We start from the raw sequence: 18931 nt of genomic DNA on the forward strand, positions 1-18931 counted from the left end.
GGAAGAAAGGAAGAAGTGTAGTGGTTGATGAAAGTGGGGCATGGGAGATGGGGAGGGAATGAGGACAGGGTCCTGGGAAGAAGTGACAGAGATGGATAGTCATGTCATGCAGCACAGAGGACACCAAGATGCTGGGATAAGAGGACAGTAGGCTGAGGACTTCTTAGGAGAGGGAATTCTGGGGCCCTGGAGGGAATCTCTGGTCTCTGCAGTCCAGGTGAAGCTCTACCCCTCACATGAAGTCTAAAATGAAAGGATCATCTGTTGGGAAAGCTGTACAGGGCATTCTCCTTTATGCTAAAGTTGTCTTTCTATGTCTCTTTGGAAGGGATTCAGATTCTGTGACTGGGGAAGAAGGGCAGGGCTGCAAATATGGAAGCCTTTCAGGCAAATGGAGGAATGTGAAGAAAGGCTGGTCTTTGAAGCAGCTATGTGGTACGGTGGATAGAGCACTGGGCCTGGAGTCAGGAGGACCTGAGTTCAAATCTGGTCTTAGACACTTACTAGCTGTGTGACCCTGAGCAAGTCACTTAAACCATTTGCCTCAGCTTCCTCCTCTGGAAAATGAGGTGGAGAAAGAAGTGGTTAGTATCTTTGCCAAGAAAATCCCAAAAAGAGTCACAAAGAGTCAGTCATGACTGAACAACAACTGTAAAGCTGCACACCTCAGAAGATCTCTCTCTAACAGGGTTTTCACTCGAAGAAGCCATTAGCTTTCTTATCAGGGTCTCACATTCATACAAAAGCTTTTAGATGCTCCATCAATCCTTTCCCACCCCAAATATCATGTCAATCCCCTAAACACTGAGAATCAATAGCAATTTCATTCTCAAACACCCCAAGCAGAAACTCATTCCTCAATACAATACAATCAGATATCCAGAGGGGAATTCCCCAACCCCCTTCCTATTTTATATTGAAAAAAAAAACTATTACCTAAAGACTCTAAACATTCAGTCTAACCTTCTACAAGTGCCTCTTGGAATAATTTTCCTTCTACAGAATGGCTGAAATCCTCACAGCCTCCACTCCAAGAACTTGAGTTCTTATGCTGCCTTAGATCCTTAATACCAGTATGAATTTGAGCAAGCCATTTGTCCTCTCAGCTCCGGTGTACTCGTCTGTAAAAGCGCACCTATTTCGCAGGACTGTTATGAGGATGTAGTTGGATAACGTAAGCATTTTGTAAACCTGAAGTGCTGTATAAAGTTTGTTATTATTTAGTTCTGAGTTCAAAATAATAATTGATGGTCAAGCCAAATCAGGAAGAATTTCTTAAGTACTGATTAAGTACCTACCAAAGTCAACGGGATTGGAACAGAACCACTTGATTCAACCTAACTCAACAGAGCAACTAGACAACAGTCATTTACAACCATTTATAAAGTGTCTTCTCTGTGCAAGGCATTGTATAGGATACATAGACTCATATACTCAGTTTTAAGCACATTTAAGATCCTAGAGCACAGAATTCATCAAAAGTAAATTAGAGGGGATTCTTCTGTTTGATGGAAGGATCCACCATGAAATAGATAATTTCTGAAGAGCTTGTATCCTCTGTATTTTTGAAATCACCAAAAAGATATTAGAGAAAATTATCTGGGGTATTTTTGCATCTATAGATAAATGATTTTTTAAAAAAATTTTAAGAATTATTATTTTTTCAAAGAAGATTCACTTTTTCTACCTCTTAACTCTTTCTCCTCTCACCTCCCAGAAAGCAAGCAGAACAGTCACCTGTCACAAACATAGATAGTAAAGAAAAACAAATTCCAAGATTGCAGGTGAACCATTTCAAAAACTCTCAGGCCATGATTCAGTTTGGGGATAATTGCCATTACGTTCTGGGGAGAATTTGGAACCAGCTTCTAGACTCATAAGCTCTTTGAACCAGAAGGAACCTTACTGAAGCCTAGAGAAGCCTAGAAATGGCTGGCCCTAGAGGACACAACATGTTAGGGGCAGAGTTGTAATCAGAACATGGGTCTCCTGATTTCTAGGTCAGTAGTCTTTGGAACCCAAATTCCAACAGTACAGGTCACTGGTTTGCATAAGACAGTGATACGTAAACTAGTTTTTGTCCACAGAAAGCCAATTTTTAGCCTTGTTTAAATTTGGAAGATATTTTATGTCTGGGCAAGTAAACATTTAGGAAAATAATTGCATACATTGAATTTTTTCCAACTGGATTGCATAAACTTCTTTTCTCCTTAGCATTTTGAACATGGTTCCAGAAGACTGGGAATGTAAACGAATAGATTATTTGCTAGATTTATTTGTTGCTTACTTTTCTCTAAAAAGCACAAAGCATAGCATCAATAATCTTCTAATACATTTAATCAATAGCTCTGCAAGTATGTACAACATGGCAGTAGGAAAAAAAAACCCATAACTTGGAAGGCAACAAATAAAATAAAAATGTAGAGAATCAGAGCTATTCTAGAATGGCACCAGGGATAGCATGCTTCTAATACTGGAATTCTCCAAGTGGGAAGTAGAATGATCAGCTTCTGGGGATACATATTCAAGCGCAGACTGGAAGACATGACCTGGAAGGGCCTTTTCAGTTCTGAGATTTTTTGTATTCTGTTTCCAAAAAAATTAAAGGCACATCTGCATGTTGTAAAAACAAAAACAAAATAACCAAAATGGCAACAGTTGGCTTTTAGATAATTCAAGGATTAACTCTGCTAATTTCTATCATTTCTCTTTTCTCTATTGCTATACTTCACTACAAAAAGAGGGACGTGGGGAGGGAATTATTTAGGAATTATTGGGCCTCCCAGCAGAGTCCCAATGAGAGGAATGACTTTTAATAAACAATGATATGGAGAGATACAGAGGTCCCCCCTTCTTCTCAAGTCCTGACTTTTAAAAGTAGTCTCCTGAAGGACGCTGCTGATAATGAGATTGGACTAGCTTTCTTGTTCAAGACCCCACCCTAGTAGAGTAGCATTGTGTTTTGTTCATGCTTGGGTGGGGCATATATTCTTTGAATAGATCACCCAAGGCTGAGGGTGCTCTGGGTATAGAGATAAGTCACTCTATCCAAGGATGATACGAAGTCACTCTCAGTCCCTCACTGAATTCCTCCTTTTCCAAGGGTATATGAACTGTGAGCCCACCACCATGACTGTCTTTGGTTTAAGAGAGAAGGTCAAATATTTGGTCTTCTTAATAAAATGATTAAATTACTCAGAAATTATGTCTCCTGAATTTTTTAATTGCCACACCAATAAAGTTTGCTCCAGCAAGGGGCAGAAGTAGCCTCCCAGATAAGACACAACAAGTTGCCACCTACGGGATGTGATTTCAGATGCCCTGGGAAACTCCAATAATACCCTGTTTAGAGATGGCTTGCTGAAATTCTACATGAGAACTTTATTCTGACTTTGATCTTTTGTTAATGTTAGGGGAGACTAGTCATCCTCAGAGCACATGCTACATTAAAATTTTCCCAAGAGGGGTAATATTGCAAGCTTTTTTCAGTCATTCTTATATGTTTCTTGATTGTTTTTAATGTTAGGAAAGAGTCTAAGGGAATTTAATAAGACGGGGGAACTTCTCTTGGGCCTCCCAAAAAAACTAGTTTCTTAAAGCCTAAAGACATTTAGATATCATTTTCTAACAGAATAAGTACTTTCTAAAGACTCCTTTGACACCTGTTTTAAAATACTACAAGCAGGAATAACAATTAACTTTATAATTCACAAGTGATGGGGAAGAAGGCAAAGAAAAATAAAACAAATAAATAGTAAAATATTTGACAGCTTTGGAAAGTTAATTATAGCTATACACAGAAGTTACCTTGGAATCAACATCTATGCAATGTTGTATTTAGTTATGTAAAGCATCCATCCATGAACACAGAAGTGTGGAACCAAACTGAGGCAAGGTATACTGACAGTTATGGCACAATACGCCCCTCGACAGTTTAACTTAAAAGGGAACAGGAAAACATAATCCTTTTTGCCTATGGTTGCAAAAACATTTTTCCCCTGGACAAATCCACCAGAGACAAAAATGTAATAGACTAATGCTGGTCTTTGGAAAGGAAATATAACAACAACCTACAACAATCCAGATCAGAAAAAAAAAAGGCTAACCATTGATAACAGTGACTTTATACAGAGAGTTTTACTTCTTTATTCCATGAAGAGCTAATATTTGGATAGATTTTCCTGTACTTAAATTTTTGAGGGAGAAAAATCCTTTTTGTTATTAAAGTGGGAAACAGCATACATGATTTTGTTCATTAAATATATTTCATGCATTAACCTGCCGTGTGCTACAAGTTTAAATTATTATCCATAAAAGCTCTTAAAGACAGGAATCTCTCTTATAGAAGTTATGGAACAGAGGACTGTTGTTCAGGTACAGTTTGGACTCTATGACCTATGAGGTTGTTCCAACACGGAGTTTATTTTTTTTTACATGTTTCTTAGTTTAAAAAAAAAAATTGAAACTGGCTTTCTTTCTCACCTAGGCTAGAAGTACATCCTCACTCAGAGCCTAATCCCAATTCTGATTAGCATGGGAAGGTTTAACCTGTTTGGTTTTTCCCAATCTGGTCCAGTTTGCCCCTCCTTTTGTCCTTCAGTTGTTTCAGTCATGTCTGACTCTTCATGACCCCATTTAGGTTTGCTTTGGTGAAGATACTGGAGAAGTTTGTCATTTCCTTCTCCAGTTCATTTTATAGATGAGTAAACTGAGGCAATCACAATTAAGTGACTTGCTCAGGGTTACATAGCTAGTAAGTGTTTGAGGTAAGATTTGAACTCAGGAGGAGGAGTCTTCCTGACTCTAGTTAGGCCTAGCAGTCTATCCACTGTCAGCCCTTAACCCTCCTTAGGCAACCTGAAGTTCCATCAGCTTCAGCCTCCTCCAGCAGCAGGGACTACAAGCCTGAGCCATCACATCCAGGCCTAAATGAGTTTTGAATGGGAAGCTCTTCAAGTGTATTTGAAACATAATTTGTTTTATGAAATGTAGATAAGCATGTAACATTCAGGACTTTAAGCCACTGCATAAACTGAGGTACAATGGTACATGATAATTCTTTTTTTAGGGGGGGTGCAGTAGGGAAGAGTGGAAATCAGGGTTAAGTGACTTGCCCAGGGTCATACAACTAGTAAGAGTCTGAGGCTGCATTTGAACTCAGGTCCTCCTGATTCCAGGGTTGATGCTTTATCCACTGTACCACCTAGCTGCCTCCATGATAATTCTTTAATGAACTCAAGGCCAAGACCCTGCAGAGTCACCAAAGGTCTGTGTCATTGTGCCCTATCCTAAGGTCCACTAGGAAACATGGCTGGGAAACACATCAAGTCGCCAGGAGCATTCTGACATTCCAGGTAGGATGCTAATAAATGCTGCACGAGGGATTCCATTATAAGATCTGGTTTCCCAGAGCTCCTACTCTTGATGAGATGCTGTTGGGGCTCTCTAAGAGTTCTGATTCACCTGAGATAGGGAAGAGTCCATTTGGAGAGAAATGACAGGTATGAATAAAATCCTCAGGAGAGGATGATTCTGAATTAGTCAGATCTATCCTAAGGAACATCATGGCTAATCTGAACTTCCATGGTTGGCTTTGGACTACAGTAGCTCCATCAAGTTCAGTTTGTTTCAATCTATTTTTCCCAAGACTTCCCACAGGAGGGAAGGAAAGAATACTTCATTATTCAAATTTGTGGTCTGATAATGCTTGTGTTACCTATTTCACTAAGTTGTTTGGATTACAGGACTAGAAGGAATGTTCATCTCTCTTTGATGGGGTACTTCTCTTCTGTTACTCTCTCTATCCCCAAGTGACTCACCAACACATCGAGCCTGGCTACATCAAACTGAAGGCATTACGCTTTGTAACTCCTGGCATCAAAAAGCATACATATCTTTCGTGCGAAAAACAAATCACTCCTTTGATAGCTTAAAAGTCATGGTCTTAAGAGGCATTTCTTTACTCAGCCACTATTTTTAGTTTCTCAGTAGCGAGAAAAGCAATTAGCCTCATTACAATTTTTTGTGCTATATAACCGGCTATACTAATTACATTCTAATTAGCCTCACACTATCTCACCTCTTGGTGAGTGTTTCACTTCAAATAGGTCTTTTTCCCCTTCACATAAGAGTAGGGAGTGACTCAACTCTATAGCACTGAATTATTCACAATGATTTATTAATGCCTTAGCAAACCACACAGAAGCAAAAAAGAAACTTCTAGGGCATCCCGTGATTTCTCTAGATTGGAGGACTCCTGGTGAGGAAATTCCCCCCACCTATGCAGCTCAGCAAACAATATCAAGAAGCTAATTCCTTCCTAAGAAACAGTGAGTGACTTATTATTGGGAAACCAGAGATGCTTGGAGAAGCAAAAACAAAGCAACCAGTAGGCACTGACATCAACTTGATTATGTATGACTTTGAGTCTTGTTAGGACTCAGTTTCTACATTTAAAAAATGGAATAAGCATGGCAGGATGGGGCTTGGGAAATAAAATAAGGATTTAAAAAAAAGCAGAAAGCTATTTAAAAATCCTAAAAGGACAGCTACTTCTATATCTGCATGATTTTAAGCACATTAAAATCTGCTACTTGCTCATGTGAGTTTATTAGATCATACTAAGGTGGTTGTTTTCCACCAAGCAGGAATTTCTGTTTGGGTCATCCTCTAGGCACTAGGACAGCCAGTAGAGATGAACATTTAAAGGAGGAGTCCCCAATAACATGGGGATAATGTGGTGGAAATCCTGATTCTGTTTCTTAATAGTTTCTTAATCTTGGGGAAAGTCATTTAACTTTTCTGTGTCTCAGTTTCCTCAACTGTAAAATGAAGAGTTGGACTGGATGATTCCTAAGAACCTTTACAGTTTAAAATCCTATAATATTAGATCTGAGCATTCTGACCCTCTCTACTAAGTCCTATTCTCCTCAGTTTCCTACAGTTTTGGGCAGAGAATAGAAAACAACTTATTGGCAATTCTATCAGCCACCCCATTTCTTTGACTCCTTTAGAGAGCACTAAAGATTTGACTAAACGATCACAGAGACAGAAGGCATGTCAGAGGCTATCCGTCCCAGCTCTTTCATTTTATAGATCAAGAAAGTGAGGCTCAGAGAGGTTAGGCAACATGTTCAAGGTCACACAGGTACTGTCATTCAAAGTGGCATTCGAACCCATGTCCTCTGATTCCAGTACCAGAGCTCATTCCTCTGTACCACATTTCCTCAAAAAAAAGGAAGTCCTCTCTCACTTGAGGAGGCACAGATCTTTGTAAGTTGAAGAGTTCTAGGCATACGGTTCCATCCTAAAGGGGAACCCAGAACCTGCTGATGCAATATCTTTTACCTGCTGTGGCCTGTAAGAGACTGCTTGAGCAGCTGGGAATCCCTGGTTCAGGAGAAAGGCTTATGCAGGAAGGAAGACAGAAGCTGGTATTCTGAGTTTTACTGAGTTGAAAAGATAGACTGTGGCTATAAGCCATGTACCTATGCATGGAAAGACAGATGCCATTGAGAATCAAGAAGAACTGAGTTCAGATCCTGCTGGTGAAACACCAACTCCACAACACTAGGGAAACCATTTAGCTTCTGTGTCCTAAGCAATTCCCTAAGCTGCAGAGAAGTCACCAGTCTGCATTGACTGAGAGATGGTCCCTACACCAATGAACTCACAGATTCAGAACTAAACTGAAACCTGTGGAATTATTTGTATGAATACTTTAGAAATTATTCTTCCTACCTATAATTTTCATTAAATGAGACTGTTGCTGTTGCTGAGTTGTTTCAGTTGTGCCCAACTCTTCAGGGTCCCATTTGGGGTTTTCTTGGCAAAGATATGGAGAATCATTCCCATTCCCTTTTCCAGCTTATTTTACAGATGAGGAAACTGAGGTAAACAGGGTAAAATGACTTGCCCACGGTCACATAGCTCATCAATGTCTGAGGCTAAATTTGAACTCAAGTCCTCTTAACTCCAGGCCTGAGGCACTATATGGCTAACTAAGAAGAAATGATATGGATTCTCTGGAGTGACTTGTGACATGGCTCTGGAGGCAACTGCCAAAGAGCTCTACAAGAAGACTGAGCTGAAGGAAGCGAGACTCAAGTATAGTTTGGTGAGTTTGTGAAAACACTAGTTACATTATTTTATGGTCACACAATGAGGGACACTCAGATTTGGAAGGAACCTCAGTGACGATTTATCCATTCCAACGTATACCTGATCAGGAATCCTCTCTGACATGGCCTTGTGGAGGAATCACAAAGCCTTTATTTGAAAAGGAAGGCACCATCTCCCAGGACCATTTGAACTACTGTACCTGGTAAGGAATTTCTCTTTACTTGAACCTCAATATTCCTCTCAGCAGGGGCCTCCCCAACTATCTAAGCTTATCTAATTTTATCAAGGCACAAATTCAACAGCCTCCACTCTGTCTTTATGACTAAAGGTAGCATTCCCCTCTAAGACCATACCAACCTTTTAAAAATTTCCTTTTTTGGCCTACAACCATGGCTGTGATGGGGGATGAATTTATCAGTCACAGTAATTCTTTTTTTTTTTTTTTTAATTAATTTTTTTATTTTTTTTAATGTTTAACAATCACTGCCATACAATTGCGATTTTATCCCTCCCCACCCCCCCCCCCCACTACCTCCCTCCCTCCCCATGACTGCATACAATTCTGTATAGATTCTACATAAACTTTCCTATTGAGTATATTTTCACTATCGTCATGCTGTGTAGTCAGACTAAGATAAATGAAAGAATCCGTATAACAAATCAGAACATGAGACACAAACAGATACACATACACAAACATGATCTGCTACATTATGTGAGTGACTTCCATATTTCTCTCTCTGAGTGTGGAAGGCTTTTTGCCTTGAGGTCCACCATTGGGATTTTTTTTTTTTTTCAGAAGTTCTTGTGTTATTACAAAAATCTAAGTCTACCAGAAAAAACTCTCACACACTGTGGTTGTTGCTGTGCATAAAGTTCTCCTGGTTCTGCTCCTTTCACTCAGCATCAGGTCATATAAGTCCTTCCAGGCCTCTCTGAAGTCTTCTTGTTCATCATTTCTTATGGCACAATAGTACTCCATTACATTCATATACCATAATTTATTCAGCCATTCCCCAATTGATGGACATCCCCTTGACTTCCAGTTTTTGGCAACTACATAGAGTGCTGCTATAAATATTTTTGTACATGTGGGACCCTTTCCCATTTTTATGATCTCTTGGGGATATAGTCCTAGTAGCGATATTGCTGGGTCAAAGGGTATGCACATTTTTGTAGCCCTTTGGGCATAGTTCCAAATTGCTCTCCAGAATGGTTGGATGCGCTCACAGCTCCACCAACAATGAATTAGTGTTCCAACTCTCCCACATCCTCTCCAGCATTTATCATTTTCTTGTTCTGTCATGTTTGCCAATCTTATAGGTGTGATGTGGTACCTCAGAGTTGTTTTGATTTGCATCTCTCTAACCAATAGTGATTTAGAGCATTTTTTCATATGATTATAGATAGCTTTAATTTCTTCCTCTGAAAATTGCCTGTTCATATCCTTTGACCATTTATCAATTGGGGAATGACTTGTATGATTATACATTTGGGTCAGTTCTCTATATATTCTAGAAATGAGGCCTTTATCCCCGAGCTTAGCTGTAAAAATTTTTTCCCAATTTACTACATCCCTCCGGATTTTGGTTGCATTGGGTTTGGTTGTGCAAAAACTTCTCAGTTTAATGTACTCAGAGTTATCCATTTTGCATTTCATAATGCATTCTATCTCTTCTTTAGTAAAGAATTCTTCCCTTCTCCATAGATCTGATAAATACACTATTCCTTGCTTCTCCAGTTTATTCATGGTATCAATCTTTATACCTAAATCATGTACCCATTTGGACAGTCACAGTAATTCTTGAAGACCATCTATCAAGTTACAAAGGAGCTGTGATCTACATAAGTGAAACCAGTGCCTATAGTGATTAAATCACAGGCTGGAATTAAAGAGCTCCTCAACTGACCAGAGATGCCAAACAATAAAATGGTCTGGCTTTTTTTTAATAGTGGAAGAATACAGAATTTGGCAGACTAGGACCTAGTTTCCATTTCTCATTCCAACTGTGGTGTGAATATATCATCATCCAAAATTAAAAAAAAAAAATACCATCAACCAGCTACACATATAATGAGCACTGGAACAGGGATCTGAACCTAAGTCTTTTGCATGTAAGAGTAGCCAGATAGTGCAATGGATAGAGCTCTGGGCTTGGAGTCTGTAAGACTCGTCTTCGTGAGTTCAGATCTGGCCTCGGGCATTTACTAACTGAGTGATCTTAGGCAAGTTATTTAACCCTGCTTGTCTCAGTCTCCTTATCTATAAAATGAGCCGGAGAAAGAAATGACAAATCACTCCAATATCTCTGCCAATAAAACCCCAAATAAGGTCCCAAAGAGTCAAGTATAACTTAATAACAACTTGTGAGTCTACGTCCATGTCTCTTTCCATTTTGCTTTGCTTAGAGGTATGATTTAAAGAGTAGGACAGAAGAAATGAGGGCAATTTTGGAGTGAATGGAATTAGCAGAAATGAAGAGTTCTCTCTCCTCTTTCTGTTCTCTCTCAAGAAAGCCTGTCACCCACTGCTCCCAGTATTCCTGGCTTAGCTCTGCTGGTAGTCTTAAAGTTGCCGACCCTCTCTCTGCTCTACAGCAGAGACTGGACTGTTCAAGAGTATTCACTGTTTTCCATTATGATCACATGAAAAGCCTCCATCCCTTACTGCTTTGAGAAGGAGGCAGCACTGAACAATGAGATGTGTAAGCAATTCCTGTCATTCATAACACCATCTCCCATTTCCCTCTCACCCCTGTGATTTGTACATCGCAGCTATGTGGCCACTCCTCCCCACTCTTCTGCTCTCCTTTCTTCGTGAAGAGCCTTATTATGCACAAAATGTGTGAAACCTAGGAGCCTGGAACCTAGGCCTTCCCAGGATACTGAAATGATGCTGGAGAAAAAAAAAAATAACTCAGTATAATCACACAAAGCAAAGCTTATTTGGGGCATAATTAAATCCCTGATGTTCTGATATCCAAGAGTCAGTGTAAAGCAGCCTGTGCTTCAGCAGAAAACTGCAGATCCTGCCTGAATGAACCCTCAGTTCCAGGGAGCACATCAATCAACAAGGACCATTTAGCTTTACATCCTTCTGTGTTTAGTGGGGTTTCCCTCTTTCCTCACTCCATATCAAGTGAAATTAACTGTGCATTTTTCCAGTGTAATGTTTCCTACTGTATGTTCAGTATCATTTATCCTGAGAAGAAGCTGACTGATTTCTCTGGACCTCATCTTCTTGTTTTCCATGTTCTCATACTTTCTGAGTTTATACTTTGTGAGATAAACTATCTATTTATTCAATATCATATTTATTATTATTTATATCTATTTATTCAACATTCCCTTATCTTTTTTCTTTCACCACTTCTCTGTAAGACACTCTCCCCCTTTTCTTTCTTGCTGAATCCTAAGAATCTTTTCTATAGAGGCCAGTATCAACAAAGCAGAGATATTCTTCTTGTTAGTCAGAGGAGAAAATATGAAACCTGTACTTCTCTTTAGGAATGGATCCCATCTTTATCTCCAACCAAAGTCCCCAGTTATTAATTAATAACTTCAACACCTCCTTAGCTGCTTTTCCTGTGCCTAGTTTACTTTCCCCCACCCTACCCCTGTACACTCTCCCACATACCACAGCCAGATTACTTGAAAGCCAGTGTTTTAAAGTTGGGGTCTCTAAACTTATAATATTTTGATAACTGTATTTGATCATAACTGATTTCCTTTGTAATATTTTGCATTTTATTTTATGCTTTTAAAAACAGTCTGAGAAGAGATCCACAGGGATCATCAGACTATCAAAAGGGCCATAACACAAACAGAACTGAGAAGGAAAGCATTTCACGGATACAAGAACATTAGTGGTCCCCACTAGCCTTAAGACCAGGTCTGTACCCCTTAGCTGAGCAGTTCACTGACTCAATTTGCCTTTCCAACCTCATTACTCTGTGAAGTCTTTGCTTCAACTAGGCTGATCTACTCAAGCTGCTATGAAAGGTTTATGCTTTTGTACCTCCATGCCTCAGTTTATACCATTGCTCTTGCCTCAAATGTGCCCAATTCCTCCATTCCTTTCAAGTTTTACACTTCTTTCTATACCCCATAGTATCCTGTGTACTTAACCCTGATGCTTTTAGAACCAGTAATTTTGTTGGTATGGGTACCACCCCCACCAATACCAATGGTGACCTTTGTACAACTTGGTTGGTTGCCATGGGTGAAAAATTTCACCACCAAGAAAACAACGTAGTGATGAGCATCTCTATGATTACTTGGCCTGGCCCTTATATAAGAGATGCTCATCCAAGTCTTGTGACAGGCCTGTCCTCAAACCCTGACCACTTTGTTGGACCTGGTGGAGCAGAACCTTGGATAGCACAGGCATTGAGAGCTCAGGGTTGTCTCCACATCAGCCCTTCTTAACTCTGGTGCTTTGAATATTGCTGACCAATGTGACCACTAACAGGAGAAGAAGGAGGTGAAAGTAATAGAAGAAGAAAAAAGAAGTATCTTTTGATGGGAGAGAGTAGAAAGAAATCACTTAACAATGACCTCCAGCTTACACAGTTTACTGACTGTGGCCTAGAACATTCCCTCTATTAATTATCTCCTATTTATCCTGGATATAGCTGTTTTGTATAGAACTGCTTGCTAATATCTCTCCCATTAGACAGTAAGCTCCTTGTGGGCAGGAACCATTTTTTGTCTCTTTTGTATCCCCAGCACTTAGCACAGAGCTGACACTTAATAAATGTTTATTAATTAATTGATTGATTAAAGCAGGATAAACAAGCTTTTAAGCAAAACTTTTTTCAGAGTCTTCAGAAGCTACCACACAAGGCAGCATGAAACACTGAGAAGCTTACTGATTTGGGAAGGAAGACAAAGACTGGAACTCTGGTGCTTTTTCTGTGAATATCACTTCCCTCATTAGTAAAATGAAAGGGCAGATCAAGACAATTCACTAGAGTCTTGAAACATTATTCCCCCATTTCGCTAAGAGACATGACTCATTCTACTAGGTTAATCTCTTCCCCACTCCGGCCTCCAAATATAATGTACTTGTTCCTACATACGCATCCATACTTAAGCTATTGTTTCTACCCTATCCACTCCATCCTTGACCTAGAATGCCATCGCCATTTCTCTATCACTCCTCAGATCCGGACTGAGGGTCAAGCATGTCTCTTAGTTGTGTCACTCTGGACAAAGCACAATCTTTCCTAGCTTTGGTTTCCTCAACTGTGAAATTGGTATAATATTACTTTTATTTGTAGAATGAGGAAAAATACTTTTGTAACTTAAAATGTCATTAGAGTTATTTTCTGCTCTTCATAGCCCAGCTCAAGTCCTCTTCCCATAAAACCCCCCTTGGTCACTCTAGCCTAAAGTGACTGCTTTCTCAATTCCTACAGTATTTATTGTTAATGTCACATGCTGGAAACTTGTACTATTTTTTGCTGCTTTTTCCTTGTGAAGCTTGTAAATTTTTCAGAACAAGGATTCTGTCTTCTCTTTTTCTTATCTCTACCCAGCATCAAGTACAGTGATATACAAAATTCCTTTAAACAATATGTAGGCATTTAATAAATGGATCTTGACTTGGCAGCACAGAGTTATGGCATTATCAAGAAGAGATCATCCAATAATCATTTGAGTTAATCAAGAGTGAGAGGACTGATAATGTTCTCTAGTCATATGTTCATGGCTGTCATACCCAAGCTTTCAAAGGGAGAAGGGAGGAGGGAAAGGTATCAATTAATGTTGGCAGCAAGATAACACAGTAAGGTAACTCTGGGGCAATTCAGGAAATATCATTGCTTAGCATAGGAGGCTAAGAGCAGGATGGTAGAAAGACTTGGCTTCTGTTCTTACTGAGATTATTCAATTTGTTGAGATAATGGAAACTATCCTCTGACATTTTACTTTATCTCTCTGTAAAGTGGGCACGATGTTTGCTACCTGGCATATGTATGCAGGGGAAAGAAGAAACCAACAAGCTTCATGGATAAAGTTTGTAGGAACAGAGAATTGTTACACAGGCATCAGTTTCAATCTCTCCTAAGCTCTGACTCTGACACTGCAAAGCAAATGATGAGGACTGTGATTATCTGTTTCAGTAGGGATAGAACCATCTCATGTCAGAATTCAGGAGATCAGGACAGGGCTTGGATAAGCCCTGGACAAACTGGATGTTCTCTTTTCCTTCTCTGTTCATTTCTTATGCTGTTATCTTGCTCCCAGTCTGCTGATTCTCTTGTTTCCTCTTCTGTTCAGTGGCCAAGCATCCATAGGGTAGTCCAATCCCCCATCCTCGCTATTACATGGTGAAGGGAAGTGCTAATGTTGGTAGCAGCCTTTGCTGCCCCCCCACATAACCATCTCTTCTCCTCTTGCAGGGTGATGACCATAGATTCTATATCAAGTAATTTCCCAGCTCTAACTATAGATGTTTTTTATTTTGGCTATTTCTCAAACATTCAGCCTATTGAAACTATTATCTCAGCCCTCTCCCCCTCCCTCCCCCTTTTTTTTTTTTTACCTTGCTGGCCTTGAGAATGTTGATTTGTTCTTCATACACAGTGTCTCTATTTTTCTCAAGAAATCCATCTGAGTGGTACTCCACCTATAGCCCAATGCAGGAGGAGAAAGGAGACAGTAATCAGAGCTTCAGCCAGAACAGCTCAACATTAACTTGCAGAGTCTTCAGAAGCTGCTACACGAGGCAGCTTGAGATAGTGAAAGGTATACTGGTTTAGGAAGCAAGAGAGCCAAAACTCAGAAGTCATCTCAACTTCATAACATTTTCCTAAATAGATACAAACAGTGAGAAAATAGAGGAAGGAGTCCCATATTTACTGTGCCTTCCTTTGAGCAAACTTCAATACTCTGATGGGACTGTGGTCCAATGCAAAACACAAGGTACTCCAGTCAAAGAGCTAAAGTAGCCACGACTTTTGGGTCATTTAACAAGAAATATGTGAAAATTAGAAATTACACTAAATATTGATTAGAAGGTAATTGTTTATTTTACAAAATGACTCCTTATAGAATCCCTTTCAATGGCAACTTCCTTTAGTGGATTGAAAAAAGGGAACTATTTACAAAAAAGTTATTTCTGCCCCTCTTTTAAGGAACATGTCACTGTTTAATGCTTTTACAAGCACCAAAACATGACTAGTCACATAAGTATCTACTGGGTTTGAACTCTAATGTCTTAGTTCTTGGATGTGTAATTCTCCCAAAATTAACACTGTTTTTTCCATAGAAAATAGTGTTAAAGGATAGCTATGCCAAAAAAAAATTAATCTCTTATGTTAACCCAAAACAATGTCACAAGTTGAAAATATGGCAACTCAAAAAGACAAGTTCAAGGGGCCCCTTAATGCTTGGTAGCCAACTATTTAGTGATGGACTTCTTTGAATTTAGTTAAGTTGGTCCCTAAATTATACCTAGGCCCATACTTGAAAAACCTTTTTAGCTTGGAGAATCTTCCAGAGCTCCTGCACCACTGAAGGTACAGCTTCCAAGAAAGAATGCACAATTTTCATTATGCCACTTTAGTAAAGAACTCTAGAGAATGAACTATAGCCCTTCTGCTGAAATATGCCACTGTGACAAAGTGTAGTAATAGAAATGGTACCACGTAATTAAATGGCTTATGATTATATGAACTATGTATATGTATGAGCGATTGTATGAATTAGAGAACCAGTCTCAAAGCCAGAAAGACCTGGGTTCCAGTCTTGCCTGTGATACATACTGGGTGTATGACCCTAGGCAAGTCAGTCAAATCTCTTAGTGCTCCAAGACTGTATAACCTTGCAGAGAAAGTTACAACATGCACTGATAGAGGGAGTTTTCTCACTTGAGAGTTCCCCATACCAGTGACATCATAGGTCTGATCTCTATCTTATGTATGTTTTTATACATAGAAATTCACACTTAAGTGTGTACACAAACACACACACACACACACATCCGTTATAGGTAAGATAAGCCATCCTGAAACATTTAAGTAAGTATAAGTCCTGTCTCCAAGTACCAACCTTATACATTGGATTATATTTCAGGAATAGTCTAATATAAGGCAGGTACATAGAGCAGGTAAGAAGATAAACTAGAAACCTCTGTGAGAAATATTCAAGCTAATAAAATTCAAAGAAAGAACTCAGCTCATAAGCCCCCAGGGTAGGACCTTACTTGACAGTTAGGATCTCCAAAGAGAACACTCACCTTATCAGCAAAATGAAGGACAATGAAGGAGGTATTAGACATTCTGGGTTTCTGGAAGTGCTGGCTGCTGGAATGCCGATCATACAATTTTTGAGCCCAATTCTGGTCAGTGCCTTTGGGAACCTATAGAAACACAGAATGAAGAAGTTTTGTTAGGGAAAGTAAAGAGTAAAAAGAGGATTAGTCAGTCACTCCGCAAGGTCAGATTCACTGGGAACATAATAAAGACCTGGCCCTGTTGTCCAATTTAACTACAGAAAGGATATAGGCACAAACGCTCTGGCCCCAAAGGATCACCTTAGAGTTTTCTGTATGCCAGGCTCCTGGAGGCATTCTCAGGAGCTGTGATATTTAGAGAAGAATCAGTTCTGAATGTATTTATTAGCTGGATTATGGGAATGAAAAGAAGAGTTGTTGCTAGAGGCAAAACACAAATCATTTCACAACTAAGAATGTGTCCCTCTGCTCCTCTCAGACCAATGTCCTCATTGCCCCATGCTCATTTCTTCCTCCTGATTTCACTCATGTTATTCTTCTCAGCTAGAATACCCTATTCCCACGCACATTTTATCTACTCTTCAAGGCTCAATTGGAACCTCATCTACTCCAGCTGTTGTTGTGCATCCTTCATTCTTGAACAAGACCAGTGACATCACAGTAATGTCTTGATTTGCATGTGAATTGGACTGAAGTGAAGTAGAGTTGAGCAAAGTCATCAGCCTCACTTTCTCCTCCAGAGTCACGGAAAGTCCAGTAATGGGACAGAAGTCAAGGCGACTGGTGATAGCCCAGGATGTAGTGGGTGACCTTGGCCTTTTTAAACCAAGGTCTTTCCCAGGTCTCAATCTGTCTGAGGCAATATCCAATAAATTATTCCTAACTACACCACACATCACTAAATTTCTTTCCCTCTGACCTACAGAATTTATAATCATAGATTTAGGGCCAGAAAAGCCTTGAGGGGTTAACAAATCCAACCCCTCATTTTATAGATGAGAAAACTAAAACTTTATGTGACCTGTCCAAGAACATTTAGTTACTAAGTCTCTGAATCAAGATTTGAACCCAGGCCTTCCTAACTCCAAGTCTAGCGTTAGGTACCCAAATTCAACTTTCTCTTTTTCTTTGTTTAAACAGGTGAGGTTCAGAGAGGTTAAATCAATTGCCCACATGGGCATTAAGTGGCAGAGCTGGGATTTGAATCCAAGTCCAACAACACAAAATCCAGTGCTTCGTCACTTAAAAATCCCCATCGCAAATTTTCAATCTTTAAATTGGATACTTGTATCAATCTTGTGAGGTATGTGAGTATCAGTGTGTGAGCGTGTGTATGTGATGTTTCCCTCAGCAAATCAGAAGTTCCTTTAAGGCTGAGGTTATTATCTTAAGGCTGAGCATGGGGCAATGAGGACATTGGTCTGAGAGGAGCAGAGGGACACATTCTTAGTTGTCAAATGATTTGTGTTTTGCCTCTAGCAACAACTCTTCTTTTCATTCCCATAATCCAGCTAATAAATACATTCAGGCTGAGGTTTGTGAACTTAAAAAATTTATATATAAGCATATATGTGTGTGTAAGTGTATATATGTGTATGTATATGTGTATATATGTGTATAAATGTATATATAGATATAGATAGATATTTTAATGTGATTAATTTCCTTTGTAAACTTATGTATTTCACTTTATGGCTTTTAAAACATCATTCTTAGAAGAGGGTCATAGACCTCACCAGACTGGGGTGATAAGAAGTTCTGCTCCAGAAATGGCCCACATTGTGTTCATCAGCATCCTGGGCAGTCTGGTCCTGGTATACCCAATCAATCCTCGGTGACTGAGCATACTGGTGGCTAATACATTCGATTCCTTCCCACTTCCTCTGAAAGTGATTCTCAGGGCATCACACACGAGTTCAAGGAAAAGAAAAGCTATGAACAGGCCTTTGAAGATAATTTATAGGAAACCCAGCTGTTGAGTCACTCTCCCCATGGGGCAAGGTAACATTCTACCAGTGACAATGGCTTCTCATCATCAAGTTTATCAACAACAGCATGGTAAAACTCACTAGAGACTGTCCTGACTAATGCAATTCTCTGTTCACTCAGTCAAGACTGCTGCCCCCCAACCATCTTCCTCGAGCTCTGGCACCAAGTCCCTACTTTGAAGCTTTAAAAAATAATTCCCCTGGACTTATCATGTCTTCACAACTTGTTACAAAATGCTAAAAATCACTTTGCACAGCAAGTAACACTATAGACACCACTAACATAACTTGGTTTTCAATACCCTATGCTGACTTTCCCAGTCTGGAGGCTCTCTTACACTCCTACTGTGTTCATCAGACAGGTCTGCAGTACATGTATTAATAAGGATTCAATCTGGGTTCCCAATTACAAGTTACTTAATTCATGTGCATTTCATTAATTCTGAATTTTAATTCAGACAGGAATATGTGGAATTGAACTTTGAAGATGGAGTCTGATAGGCAAATTAATCATGGTGAACAGGTTACCAGAAGCATGCTTATCTTCTTAAGAGACACTTTTCACACACTTGAAAAGCCCCAA

General features: G+C 39.5%; 1 protein-coding gene across 4 annotated transcripts in view; it reads right to left on the bottom strand.

The window, feature by feature from the left end:
- The window catches only part of LOC140502852 (unconventional myosin-Vb), a 556148-nt gene that overhangs the window by 157602 nt on the left and 379615 nt on the right, over nt 1–18931 (bottom strand). For all 4 annotated transcript variants that reach the window (XM_072606904.1, XM_072606907.1, XM_072606905.1 and 1 more), the window contains 2 exons: nt 16364–16486; nt 14669–14752 (listed from right to left, as the gene is read on the bottom strand). In XM_072606904.1, the coding sequence (XP_072463005.1) occupies nt 14669–14752; nt 16364–16486 (207 nt within the window). The remainder of the gene's footprint in view (nt 1–14668; nt 14753–16363; nt 16487–18931) is intronic.

This window comes from Notamacropus eugenii, chromosome 4, assembly GCF_028372415.1.
Source record: "Notamacropus eugenii isolate mMacEug1 chromosome 4, mMacEug1.pri_v2, whole genome shotgun sequence".
NCBI lineage: Eukaryota > Metazoa > Chordata > Mammalia > Diprotodontia > Macropodidae > Notamacropus > Notamacropus eugenii.